The sequence below is a fragment of the Mandrillus leucophaeus genome, unplaced genomic scaffold (assembly GCF_000951045.1).
Source record: "Mandrillus leucophaeus isolate KB7577 unplaced genomic scaffold, Mleu.le_1.0 Scaffold252, whole genome shotgun sequence".
NCBI classification, from domain to species: domain Eukaryota; kingdom Metazoa; phylum Chordata; class Mammalia; order Primates; family Cercopithecidae; genus Mandrillus; species Mandrillus leucophaeus.
The window spans coordinates 2,301,762-2,314,982 of record NW_012102610.1 but is presented as its reverse complement, the minus strand read 5'-3'; the positions used below and the strand labels follow the sequence as shown (position 1 = coordinate 2,314,982).

Genomic DNA, 13,221 nt, shown 5'->3' with positions numbered 1-13,221 from the left:
CTGCGAAAGAGCGGTCTCGGAATGAGACAATATCTTCAGTCTATTGAGAAGGCAGATTGGGAGGCAGAGACTTCTAGAACATAACACAGCTATGTCACTTGATCCTAGAACCAGCACTTAACACCAGGAAGAGTGCCCGAGCAGCCTGTGTGTACGGCAGTGGTGGTGTTGGGTGGAGCTTGCCCTTTCTACACAGGAACATGCCCAGATTTGTCACAGGTTTATTTCCAATCACTCAGGATAGGTAATTTGCAGATTTATTAATCATTTCCTATAGGAGTGCAGTGCATCCCACATTGAGTGTTTGCTCCAGGGGTGTTCTTGGTTCATTTTACCTAGTAATGACGGGTTAAGTGGAAATTATGCAGATAGTATTGTAACTAATGTACCTAAAGCTTAGTGGAAGCTGAACATGCAGCGTCCTCTCCTACTATCAGCAACTCCACATTGCCAGTCCTTACTAGTCTGTTGGGGTTTTTGAAGAATGCCAAGGGCAAGCCTAAGAGAGCCTGGTGAACAGGGTGACTTAAAGCAGTGAATTGCCTACTGAGCAATGAGCAATCTTAGAGAAGGGCAGAGAGAACACTGTCAGAGTGGACCAAGAGAAAAGTCGCAGGGTGAGAACCACTGCTCTCAATTTCCTGTGAGAGCCGGCAGATAAGCTCACACTCTTCTTAGAAGAGGATTGTCCCTTTGAGATAAGACCTTCTTACTGAAGAGCACTGTGTGTTTTTCTTCCTTGCAGACCTTTAACAGAGCAGGCGCTGATCTGCTGGGGCTGGGTTAGGCATCTAAGCATTCAAATAGGTTAGACAACTTTTTGAAGTTGCCACAAGCCACAGATTTATTTGATTCTTTTTAGCTTTTGATTCATCTGTGACCGACTTACTGGCCGGAGCTACAGATGTGATGTTACAAAAATCGTTAGTGTTCATGAAACCTTGGATCCACCATCTGTTGTCAGAACAACTTAGTCTAAGGATCATCTCCCTCAAACTTCATTTCCTCTTCTAAATAACATGCTCAACTTTGTCTGTCTGGCCTTTGCAGTTTCAGGCAAAACACATGGACCAACCTTTGCCCACTGCCATTGGCTTATATAAGAACCATCCTCTGTATGCCCTGAAGCGGCATCTCCTGAAATATGAGGCCATCTATCCTGAGACAGCTGCCATCCTTGGGTATTGTCGTGGAGAAGCGGTCTACTCCAGGTGCGTGAGGCAGCCTGGTTGGCCTCAGGGGCTTCCTGGTGGTGTGGGATTAACAGCCTTCTTCCTGGGCAAAGGGTGCTGATGGGAGCTCATCTGACTTATCAGTGTTCTCAGGCTAAGCCAGTGTGCATGTGCTGTGTGTGTGTGATGTGTAGGAGAGAAGAAGATTTGAAAATTAAAACAGGGATTAAAAGAATGGCAGGGGAAAAACAGTTACAAAGGAAAAGAAAATACAAAGTAGGAAAAATAAAATTTAAGATAGGGCAATATAAAACACGCCCCACAAATACAAGTTAAAAACATACAAAAGGAAGGAACAAAGGATTTGATTATGGAAGTTAAAAGTGAGTGGATTTTTCATGGGTACAGAGCTCTGTTTGGCATGAAAAAGTTCTGGAAATGGATGGTGGTAATGGTTGTACAATGTTGTGAATGGACCTAATGCCACTGAACTGCACACTTAAAAATGGTTAAAATGGTATATTTTATGTGACTGTATTTTATACCACAGTAAAAAGAAATAGCTATAAAAGGAGTGGAATAAGAGCAAAAAATGAGTAAAATATATATATAATTAAAATTGAAAAATGTTAATACAATTTTGAGGTAAGAAAAAAATAGATACAGGAATTTTGAGAAATGGGAATAAAAAGCAAGTAAAATAAGTGATTTTAAAAGAGATGGGATGTACAAGACCAAGAAATAGGAGATGTTCTTAAATGAGAAAACAGGAAGTAAAGAAAAGAGAGAGAGGAAGCATAGGGAAACCCACATGAGAGTGGGTGATTTGAGTCCTCCCACTGGGGATGACTTCCTGCTTGTCAGCCCCCCGTGGGAGTCATACTGGACCCTCTCTTCAGGGCTCTGCCCTGTCTTGGAGCTTTTTGTTTGATGTCGGGGGCACACCGCCCTGGGCAGGGGCAGGGCTTTGTTGTTCTGGGACTTTAGCACCCAGCAGTCAAAGGCAGCAGGGGGCCTGGGCTGCCCTGATAGAGGTTTCCTCTTGTGGGTATGTATAGTAGTTGGGAGAAAGACTGTTGGGAAGAGAGTGCTGGCGTCGTCCAGGGGCACCATGTCAGTGATAGAAGGAAGCATTAGAGGTGCATATTTATTGATTTTTTTTAATTGTGGCAAAATATATGTAACATAAAATTTACCATCTCAACCTTTTTAAGTGTACAGCCTACAGCATTAAGCACATTCACACTGTCATCCAGCCATCACCACCATCCATCTCCAGATTTCTTTTCCTCTTCCCAAACCAAAACTCCATCCCCATCAAAAACTCCCCATTCCCCTTCTCCAGCCCTGCACCCACCATTCTCCTTTCTGTCTCTGAGTGTGCCTACTATAGGGACCCATGTAGGTGGAATCATACGGTATTTATAGTCATATTGTGACTGACTTATTTCACTTAGCATAATGTCCTCAGGGTTCATCCATATTGTATGTAGCATGGGTCAGAATTTCCTTCCTTAAATTTTAGGCTGAAACTCCATTGTGTGGGCAGACCGCATTTTGCTTGTGCCTTCATCCATCAATGGGCACTTGGCTTGTCTCCACCTTTTGGCTGTTGTGAATTATGCTGCTGGGAACATGGGTGTGCAGATAACTTTTGAAGATTCTGCTTTCAGGTTTTTTTTTGTTTTTTTGTTTTTTTTTTTGTATATACCCAGTGCAATTACTAGGCCAGATAGTAATTCCCATCATTTTTTTAGGAACCACCTTACCATTTCCACAGCAGCTGCACCCATTTTACATTTTCACCAACAGTCCACAAGGTCTCCACTTTCTCCACATCCTCCCTGACACTTGTTACTTTCTGTGTTTTGGCAATAGCCATTTTAACGAGTGTGAAAAGGTTAGAAGTTCACATTTATTCCAAGAGGACTGTGACCACTTCCCTGTTGTTTTCCTTAGGAAGATGTCCAGATGCTGCCTGTCAACCCCTAAGACCCCTTTTTTACCCGCTCCTGTCTGAAGACCACACCATTACATAATCACTCCTTTGGGCAGTCAAAGATGTTCCCCCCGCCAGTGGGAGCATGAGTGGAGCTTTGAGCTCTGGCAGGTTGATGCTACTGGCAGAAGCGCTGCTCTGGCACTCAGGAAATGTCCGGTCCTCCCAGCAACCATGTGTGGTAGAAAGGACAAGCTCACTGTCCCTAGTTGATAGGCAAGGACACAGGTGCTCCTTGACTTAGGATGAGGTTGGATCTCCATAAACCCGTTGGAAGCTGAAAATAGGATATCCTAAGTTGAGAATGCATTTAATATACCTAACCTGCCCTAACTGGACCTCATGTAGGTGGAATCATATGGTATTTATGGTCATTTTGTGACTGGCTTATTTCACTTAGCATAAAGTCCTCAAGGTTTACTCCTGTTGTATGTAGCATGGGTCATAGCTTAGCTGAGCCTCCCTTAAACGTGCTGAGAACACATTAGCCTCCAGTTGGGTACAGTTATCTAACACAAAGCCTATAATGAAGTACTGAATATCCATGTAATTTATTGAATACTGAAAATGAAAAAGAGAATAGTTGTATGGGTACTTGAGATACGGTTTCTCCCGAGTGTATATTGCTTTTGCATTATCATAACGTTGAAAAATCTTGAATCAAACCATTGGACGTTGGGCACTGTCTGTACTGAGGCTCAGGAAGGTAAAGTGACTTGTGCAGATGGCCCAGCCAGGAAGTGGCACAGGTAAGATTCAACCTCCATCCATTGTGCTGTGCTGAAATTCAGCCTCAGATTCCCTTGTGGGTAAGGGCCTGAACCTGCACTAGGAGGAAATGGGGTGCCCTTGCTCATTGGAGCCACTCTCTGGACAGAGTGAAGGGGTGCAAACTAACTAGATGGGCGTGCCCTATTAAAGATGGCTTGGCAAGGGAGGGGTTGAGCTTCATTGGAAAGTAGACTTGCACGGCTTTGGTGAGCTCTTAGCTCTGGAGAAAGAGTGAAGCCAGAGGATCTTTGCCTGCAGGGATCATTTGACTGTTCCATGTGCATGTGTCTTGATTCTGTGATAGCTTATTAGCTTATTATAGTTGGTTTCTCTGCAGCCTTCCTTTGGGTTCACTGTCCTCTCCTCTGGACACTTCCCCCCACATGGTGTTAATAGCAGATCAGAGCCTCAGCAGGTGCTTGCTTGGTGGTGGTAGTAAACGTGAGTAACTGCCTGCACACAGTGGCCTTTACCCCATCCTGATAGGCTGTAGCTGGAGCTCTCACAGGCTCTGGACACCAGAGGAGAGGAAAACCTATAAAGGGGAGGAGTGGTGGAGGCAAGGCACGAAGGCTGCAGAGTAACTCCATGCAGATTAGGGTTTGTAAGTGGACACATCCCCCAAAAGACAGGCAGTCCACATTCAAGGCTGTTTGGCTAGCACAGCTCCTTTGGGCCCCCTAGGAACCTGGCCTGCTTCAGGGTGGCAGAACCTGAGGAGGGAGCCTGCAGGGCCCCTCTGAGTTTGCCTTTGTGTCCTGTGTTGGTTCCACAGGGATTGTGTGCACACTCTGCATTCCAGGGACACGTGGCTGAAGAAAGCAAGAGTGGTGAGGCTTGGAGAAGTACCCTACAAGGTAACTGGAGCTGGAGGGTCCCAGCGGGGAGTGGTGACGCAGGACTGTAGCTGAGTGGGAGAACCGGGGGCAGAGAAGTGATGATGAGGAGCCTCCCAGTCCTGCCCAGGATCCTGATCAGAAATGTCTCACTTTCTCGGTTTGAGCAGGATTCAAGGAGGAGAGAAACATATCTTTAAATTGTCTTATTAATAAGACATTTGTAAGAAATTGATCTTCCAAAACAGAAAAGAAATCTAGGCCAAATAGTAGGCCTCAGACTCCTTATGTGAGTTCAAAGGTTCTACAGGTTGGAATTGAGTTACTAGATGGTCCCGGGAGGTCAAAGCCCTGCTTTATAGCAGCACGTTCTCCAGTCAGATTATCCTTCTGTTTGGCAGGTCTCCGAGCATTTTGCATGTGTGTGTTCTCTGTTGCCTCAAAAGCCATAGGAATTGGCATTATGATGCCCATTTTACAGATGAGAAAACTGAAGCTCAGGGCAAGTGATTTGTCCAAGTCCCCACAGTTAGAAAAATGGCAGAGCAGAGCCCAGGTGAGAATCCCAGGGTCTGCCTTGAAGCCAGTGCCCCTTTCACACTGTGCTGCAGTATTGTTAGATTTGGTTGCTCTTGAGGAACACGAACCGAGCGAGGTCCCACAGAGACTATTCACAGGACACACAGCTCAGTATGACCAGCAGAGTAAAGTGGCCGATCACAGAGACCATTTACTTCTCATCAGACCCCAGGAGTCCTTCGGGGTTGCAAGACTCCGGGAAGCTGGGTGGGGAGTGGAGGGGCCTCCGCTTAGTGGGAAGGGCTGTAGGTGCTGGTCGCAGTCACTGCCAGCAACAGGCTGGAGTGTGTGATGCCCCTTGCCCGGGCCTGTAGGGCTGCTGAGGATTTTCTCTGCACCATGTCACCTGTCTTTCATGCTGGAACCAGCGTAGCACTGTCCAGTTGAAATGTAACATGAGCCACACATTTAAATTTTTTAGTAGCTACATTAAAAACCAAAAACAGTTGGAATTTTAACATTAAAATATATCCAGATATATCTAAAATACTATTTCAGCAGTAAGAAATATTTTAAAGTGTTGAGATACTTAAATCCATTTTGTTCCTAAGTCTCTTTAATCCTTTTGTGTTTTTGACTTTCTAAATCCATTTTGTTCCTAAGTCTCTCTAATCCTTTGTGTTTTGACTTTCTGTACCTCAGTTCAGACCAGCCACATTTCAGGTGTGCAGTGGCCACATGTGACTGGTGGCTGTCCTGGTAGCACAGTTCTGGAATAATCCCAAATCTCTCAAATTTACCACTTGTTCTGATCCCCACCACCCCAACTCCTGCCTCAGTATCTTTTGCTTGGGCAACAGCCACAGCCTCCATTCCAGCCTGAATCCATTCCCCTGTCAGTCACTAGGCTCTTTCTGTGCGTTCCAGCCATCCTTGCCCCACCCTGGCCAGCGACTTTAGTCCGAGTCCCGCACCCTCCCCATGGTGCAAAGTGATGTTCTGGTGCTTACTGCCTCTGCATTCCAAAGGACTTCAGAGGCCCCAGGTCCCAGTGTTCTCCCACCTCTGTGTCCTTTGGGGTCCAGCCCTGTTCTCTTGGGCAACTCCTTGCCCCTTTAAGCCTCTGCTCAGGCAGGACCTGTTCTGAGCAGTCTTTTTGCCTCCACTGTCCTCAGGGCTGGGCAAGAGCTTGCCTCTGAGCTCCCGTTCCACCCTGTACTCTTCACGCTGAGTTGTAGCTGTGTCTCTTCCCCTGCAGGAGCCTGAGCTCCTAAGAGAAAAGACTGTCCCTGCTCTGTCCCTCCTTCATGACTGGGTCATGGCCTGGTCTCCAAGAGATCCCAGTGGAAGTTTACTGAACAGTGCTGGGTGAATGGCTTCTCAGAAAGGGATGGTTGTTGGAACTCAGAGTCCCTCAGTCCCTGAAGCGGTGACAGAGAGGGTGCGCACAGAGACAGTGGCAGGAACGGACATGAGAGCTCACAGGCCACCCCCAACCTGGGGAATGGTTTTTCACATTTTTAAAGGGTTATAAGAATGAGAAGAATAGGCCGGGCACGGTGGCTCACACCTGTAATCCCAGCACTTTCGGAGGCCGAGGGCGGGCGGATCACAAGGTCAGGAGATCGAGACCATCCTGGCTAACACAGTGAAACCCTGTCTCTACTAAAAATACAAAAAATTAGCCAGGCGTGGTGGCGGGCGCCTGTAGTCCCAGCTACTCGGGAGGCTGGGGCAGGAGAATGGCGTGAACCCGGGAGGCGGAGCTTCCAGTGAGCTCAGATTGCGCCACTGCACTCCAGCCTGGGCGACAGAGCGAGACTCCATCTCAAAATAATAATAATAAGAATAAAGAATATGTGATGGAGGCCACACATGACCCTTTACAGAACAAGCTTGTGGGCTCCTGCACTGGAGGAAGTCTGTACGTCCAGGCCCAGGGGCCAGCCCTCAGCTGCATGCCCATGCCTGCCTCCCCTAAGAGTTACGTGACTCTGTCCTTGCCGGTCCTGTACCCCTCTCACCACGTCACTCCCCAGGGAAGATCTTGGCCTTGGCCACTGCACGCTGTTGGGGAGCACACTGGGGGTCCTGAACTGTCAGTGCTTTCCAGGGCATGTGAGCAGACATAGGTTATATGTTGAGACATAGGCTGTACTGGTGGCCAGTTACCTAAATTGTAAATCCTGGTTCTTGTCACTTACCAGCCATCGGCTCTTAAGACCTAGCTTGTGGGTTTGTTGAAAAAATTAAATAAGTTAATGACATATAAAGCACTGAAGATAGGCTGGGCGCAGTGTTTCATGCTGTAATTCCAGCACTTTGGGAGGCCAAGGCAGGTGGATCATTTGAGGTCAGAAGTTTGAGACCAGCCGGGTCAACATGGTGACACCCCATCTCTACCAAAAATATAAAAATTAGCTGGGCATGGTAGCAAGTGCTTGTAGTCCCAGCTACTCAGGAGACAGGCATGAGAATCACTTGAATCCGCGAGGTGGAGGTTGCAATGAAGTGAGATCACGCCAGTGCACTCCAGCCTGGGCAACAGAATGAGTCTCCATCTCAGGGGTGGCGGCGGGGGACGCACTGAGAATAGTGCGTGGGACAGAGAACGCTCTATAAATGTTAGCTAGTGCTTGTAGTAAGAAAAGGGGAGCAGCTGGACACAGTGGCTCACGCCTGTAATCCCAGCCCTTTGGGAGGTTGAGGCGGGTGGATCACCTGAGGTCAGGAGCTCAAGACCAGCCTGGCAAACATAGTGAAACCCCGTCTCTACTAAAAATACAAAAATTAACCAGGCGTGGCGACGGACACCCAGCTACTTGGGAGACTGAGGCAAGAGAATTGCTTGAACCCAGGAGGCAGAGGTTGCAGCGAGCCAAGATTGCACCACTGTACTCCAGCCTGGGTGACAGAGTAAGACTCCATCTCAAAAAAAAAAAAAAAAGGGAGAAAAAGCACCCCAGCTGGTGGCGTGTTGTGAGGGTTCACTGGGTACCAGGCATGCAGCACTGAGCATGGTGCTGGGCCTGGTGCCAAGGAACTGGTCACCTTTGTTGTCAACTGTGGCTGTGTCCTCTGGTGCAGATGGTGAAAGGCTTTTCCAACCGTGCTCGGAAAGCCCGACTTGCTGAGCCCCAGCTGCGGGAGGAAAATGACCTGGGCCTGTTTGGCTACTGGCAGACAGAGGAGTATCAGCCCCCCGTGGCCGTGGACGGGAAGGTAAGGGCAGCATCAGAAGGGGTCAGGACCAGGCTCCCTTGTTCCCCTGCTGGCCAAATCCTGACGTGCTTACCCACCACAGGTGCCCCGGAACGAGTTTGGGAATGTGTACCTCTTCCTGCCCAGCATGATGCCTATTGGCTGTGTCCAGCTGAACCTGCCCAATCTACACCGCGTGGCCCGCAAGCTGGACATCGACTGTGTCCAGGCCATCACTGGCTTTGATTTCCATGGCGGCTACTCCCATCCCGTGTGCGTGAGGGGCCTTCGATGGAGGCTAAACAGAGGGATGGGGAGGGGTGGCTCCAGAGATGGGGATGGAAAGCTGGCATGGGGCTACTGGGAGTTGAGGCCTGGCGGCTCCAGTTTTCAGGATGTTACACTGGATTTGCAAAGTCAGTGCTTTACCAATTCTGGCTTGCCTCCAGAGGGAACAGAGACAATGAAACTGGCATCCTAATGCTGAATTAAAACATTCTTCCCAGGTTCAGGGACTCACAGGCTAGTGAGCAAAAAACAGTCAGTGTCCTTCCTGGGCAGCTGCCTGGTTAGTGAGCTCTGTTCTCTGATGGGCAAGGCTGGATAGGGGCTTTCACCCCAGTTTTCTTAGGCAGAATCTGGGGAGGATTTTCCACACGCCTGTCTTCTGCACGGAGGGTGTGGGACACTGGCTGACCCGGGACATCCTTCAGGACCCTTGGTGCTCAGATGTGGCCCACTGTCTTCTGCAAACCAGGGAGGGAGGAGAGGCAGAGCAGGCAGCAGGCTCAAGGGTTGACATCGCATTGTGTCCCCACAGGACTGATGGATACATCGTCTGTGAGGAATTCAGAGACGTGCTCCTGACTGCCTGGGAAAATGAGCAGGCAATCATTGAAAAGAAGGAGAAGGAGGTAAGCACGTAGGCAGCACTGAGGGACAGCAGAAGCAGGAAGCAACACTCAGCGAGTGACTTCTTCCCTCCCCAGGCCGCGTCGTGTTCCCAGGCCCTTCCCAACCCTCTCTGACATCATGACAGGCACCCGAGGGAGCGAGCACTGAATACAGCAGGCTCCTGCCCACCCCGCAGACTCACTGTCACTGTCCCTGAGGAGCCTGGGTCCGGGCTCTGGGATCTACTGCCCCTGCTGCCCACACCTGCCTCTGTCTTGAATCGCCCATGTCCAGGTTCTGGAAGACCTCACCTACTAAAGATTTTGGAGTCAGTAATGATTAAAAAGTTTTCTGTTTTTGTGGCTTTCAGGTATAGTACATCACTTGGTAAATCAGATCAATTTTTTGGAAGTGAGACTTGGTTAAGGAGAGGCTGTATCTTAACTTAAAATCGTGTATATATCTATCTGTCTTTATGTTCACAGTTTCCATCTTAATATTTTTCCTGAAAATGTCAGTGCTTAAGACTTTTCTCCCACTTCATTTTTGCCTGCAGAAAAGGGAGAAGCGGGCTCTAGGGAACTGGAAGCTGCTGGCCAAAGGTCTGCTCATCAGGGAGAGGCTGAAGCGTCGCTACGGGCCCAAGGTCAGTGCAGGTTCTTTGCAGAGAAGACAAGCCCAGGGTCAGTTTCCTGGAGATGCAGCTCAGAAAGGCCTGGCCCAGATTCTGCCCCAGCATCACGTCAGGGATAGCTTTGTGTTAGGACACCTCCGTCCTCTGTCTCCAAGTCCCCTTGTTTTTACCTTGTTGGGAGAGGTGTCCCTGGAGTGAGGCCTCAGCTGGCTCTTCTGCCCCAAGTCCTGTCCCAGTGTCCCCGTTTCTACTGTCCGCATGAGCGTTGCCATGGGTCTGATTTGGTGCTGAACACATAGGGAGAGCCAAGTGTCCTGCATTTGGGGCACCCTTCCGCCTTCCAGTGTTCCCAGTGCCTGTGACCATCCTGCAGGCCTGCAGTGGCCTGCTCAGTACCTCTCACAGCACCTGCCATGTCCCAGGCCAGGCTTGGATACAGGTGTGAATTTGACATGCAGCCCTCAAGGGGGCCCCTCCCTGAGGCAGACGGACCCGAGGCCCAGTTACATGGTGTAGTCAATGCTGTGTCAGACACAGCAGAAACTGCTCTGGCATGTTTTGTTCCCTCTCTCCAGCCCTCTGTGCTGCCTGTTTGCCTTTAAACATTTTTTGTCACGCTCCTCATTCCAGTCCCTCTGGTGGACAAAAAGCCCTTCATCTGGCTTTATGTTCTGACTAGCTCCTTGCCACCTTCTCCATCCAAACCCTCCCCAGCCTTCCCAGCTGGTAAAGAGTGCCGCCTCAGAACTTAGGGCTCCGAGGGCTGAACTGTGCGTCTGGCCCGTTCAAAACATCATGTGCTTTTGTCCAGAAATGAGATAGCAAATGCAAAGCACGGATCACAGGCATCCCCAGATGCAGCATTGTGCTCCTAGAGGGCAGCTTCCTGCCTGGCCATCATCCTTGTGTTCCCCAGCACTCAGCTCATAGCAGGTGCTCTGGTGTCTGCTTGGATGCACCCCAGGCTAGGGAAGGCTCAGTAAGAAGAGTCTGGGCTCTCTTCCTGCCCCGTCCCATGCCCTCGTCCTCCCAGAGTTAGAGTTTAGGGCAGGCTGGGAACTTGCTGCCTCTTCATGGAGCTTCCTGGTATCTGGTTACTGACCCTGGCCTGTGTCCTCCCACCACTGCCACCTGACCAGAGTGAGGCAGCAGCTCCCCACACAGATGCAGGAGGTGGACTCTCTTCTGATGAAGAGGAGGGGACCAGCTCCCAAGCAGAAGCAGCCAGGATACTGGCTGCCTCCTGGCCTCAAAACCGAGAAGATGAAGAAAAGCAGAAGCTGAAGAGTGGGCCCAGGAAGACCAAAAGGGAAAAGAAGGCAGCAGCTTCCCACCTGTTCCCATTTGAGAAGCTGTGAGCTGAGCACCCACTACGGGGGCGCCCACCACTTGCTGCTGCCCCGCTACAGGCCCCACACCTGCCCCAGGCATGCCCAGCCCCCGATGGTGGGGGCTTCTCACTGAGAAGGCAAACTGAGGCAGCATGCACGAGGCAGGGCCAGGGGAGAGGAGACCAAGCTGAGGAGGTGCTGCAGGTCCCGCCTGGCCCCAGCCCTTGTCAGATCCACCCAGGGTGAAGCCTTCAAAGCTTTTTGCTACCAAAGCCCACTCACTCTTTGAGCTACAGAACACTGTGGCGGGAGATACTGTCCTTCCTCCTAGACCTGTTTTTTCCATCTTTGGAAACATCAGTTTTTGTATGGAAGCCACTGGGAGATTTCTGGATGGTGGTGCATCCATGAACGTGCTGATCCTTTCTTCCAGTTAGAGTCTTCATCTGTCCGACAAGTTCACTCGCCTCGGTTGTGGACCTAGGACCCTTTATCTGCAGGCCGCTTACCTTCCCCTGAGTCAGGCTTACTAATGCTGCCCTTGCTGCCTCTTTGCAGTAAGGGAGAGAGCAGAGAAATACAGGTCATCTCAGATTATGGAATTGCTGGGATCTAGTTTTCCAAGTAACATTTGCGGTGGCAGAAGCCTACAAAAGAGCTAAAATCAGGAAAGAAAAGGAAAAATACGAATTGAAAATTAAGGAAATGTTAGTACAATAGATCAGTGTTAAACTAGATTCTATTCATTACTAGATAAAATATAAAGCTATCTGTACTAAGGAGAAATAACTTTTATAACATTTTGAGAAAAAAATAAAGCGTTTATCTAAAGATTTGGCTCTATATTTTCTTTCAGATTTTTTTTTTTAAGATGGGGTCTTACTGTGTTGCCCCGGCTGGACTCCTGGGCTTGAGTGGCCCTCCTGAGGGCTTTACCTCAGCTGGCCCTCACAACCACTGTGTGTGGTGGAAAGGCATTGTTCGGGAAACAGTCCCAGCTCCCCAGGACTGCAGGCACCCACACACCACTGCCTGTGCCCAGCTTCTTTCAGATTTACATCAGTAAGAACACCCAGGTAACAGAGCAGTTTGTTCATACGTTGAGACAGCATGAAAGATTCTATTTTGTTTTCATGTAGGCTGGGAATTCATTACATATGGAATTTTTCTGTGTTTAGTGAAGAGATCTTAAGAGGAGCCATTACAAATCTGAGTCACTTTTATCCAAGGGAAACAAACAAAACACTTGGGTTATGACTCATATGTGGCAAGAGGCTGGCTGGAACCTCTTGTTGAGAAACAGACTGGGGTTGCTATGGAAACTAGTCTCAGACTTCCTCACCAGAGCTCGGCCCTCCTAGAGGCAACTTGTTTTCTGTTTTGTTTTTTTTAATATTATTTTTTGAGACAGGGTTCCACTGTGTTGCCCAGGCTGGAGTGCACTGGTGTGATCTCAGCTGACTGCAGCCTCCCCCTCCAGGCCTCAAGCAATCCTCTCACCTCAGCCTCCTGAGTAGCTGGGACAACAGGCATGCACCACCACGCTTCCCTTTCTGGGGTTTTGGATGATGGCATTGCCATGTCTCTGCAGAAATAACTTCAGGCATGTGTCAGCTACTAGGAGGCATTATGGAAATGAAATAGTAGGTTCTGAGAAACAGAAGAGTAGGTTTGGGAAAGTTACCACTCACCTGCTTGTAAAAAATAAAGCACTCAAACTGCTAGCATCAGAGTGGGCAGTTAGCAGCCTGCCTTCAGAACAGGAAGCAAAATGAAAGAAAAATGAATGCCGCGTGCGTCAGGCATTCTATTGGCTTTGTCTCATTTGGCCCTCACAACAACCTTGTGAGGTGGACAAGTGTTG

The 13,221-nt window shown here is 49.1% G+C and overlaps 1 protein-coding gene across 3 annotated transcripts in view; it reads left to right on the top strand.

The window, feature by feature from the left end:
- Positions 1-12,188, top strand: part of XPC (xeroderma pigmentosum, complementation group C) — a 33,987-nt gene extending 21,799 nt beyond the window's left edge. For all 3 annotated transcript variants that reach the window (XM_011983626.1, XM_011983629.1, XM_011983628.1), the window contains 7 exons: positions 1,051-1,211; positions 4,718-4,799; positions 8,385-8,519; positions 8,602-8,771; positions 9,319-9,412; positions 9,949-10,038; positions 11,166-12,188. In XM_011983626.1, the coding sequence (XP_011839016.1) occupies positions 1,051-1,211; positions 4,718-4,799; positions 8,385-8,519; positions 8,602-8,771; positions 9,319-9,412; positions 9,949-10,038; positions 11,166-11,384 (951 nt within the window). In that variant the 3' untranslated portion in view covers positions 11,385-12,188. The remainder of the gene's footprint in view (positions 1-1,050; positions 1,212-4,717; positions 4,800-8,384; positions 8,520-8,601; positions 8,772-9,318; positions 9,413-9,948; positions 10,039-11,165) is intronic.
- Positions 12,189-13,221: the final 1,033 nt, after the last annotated feature.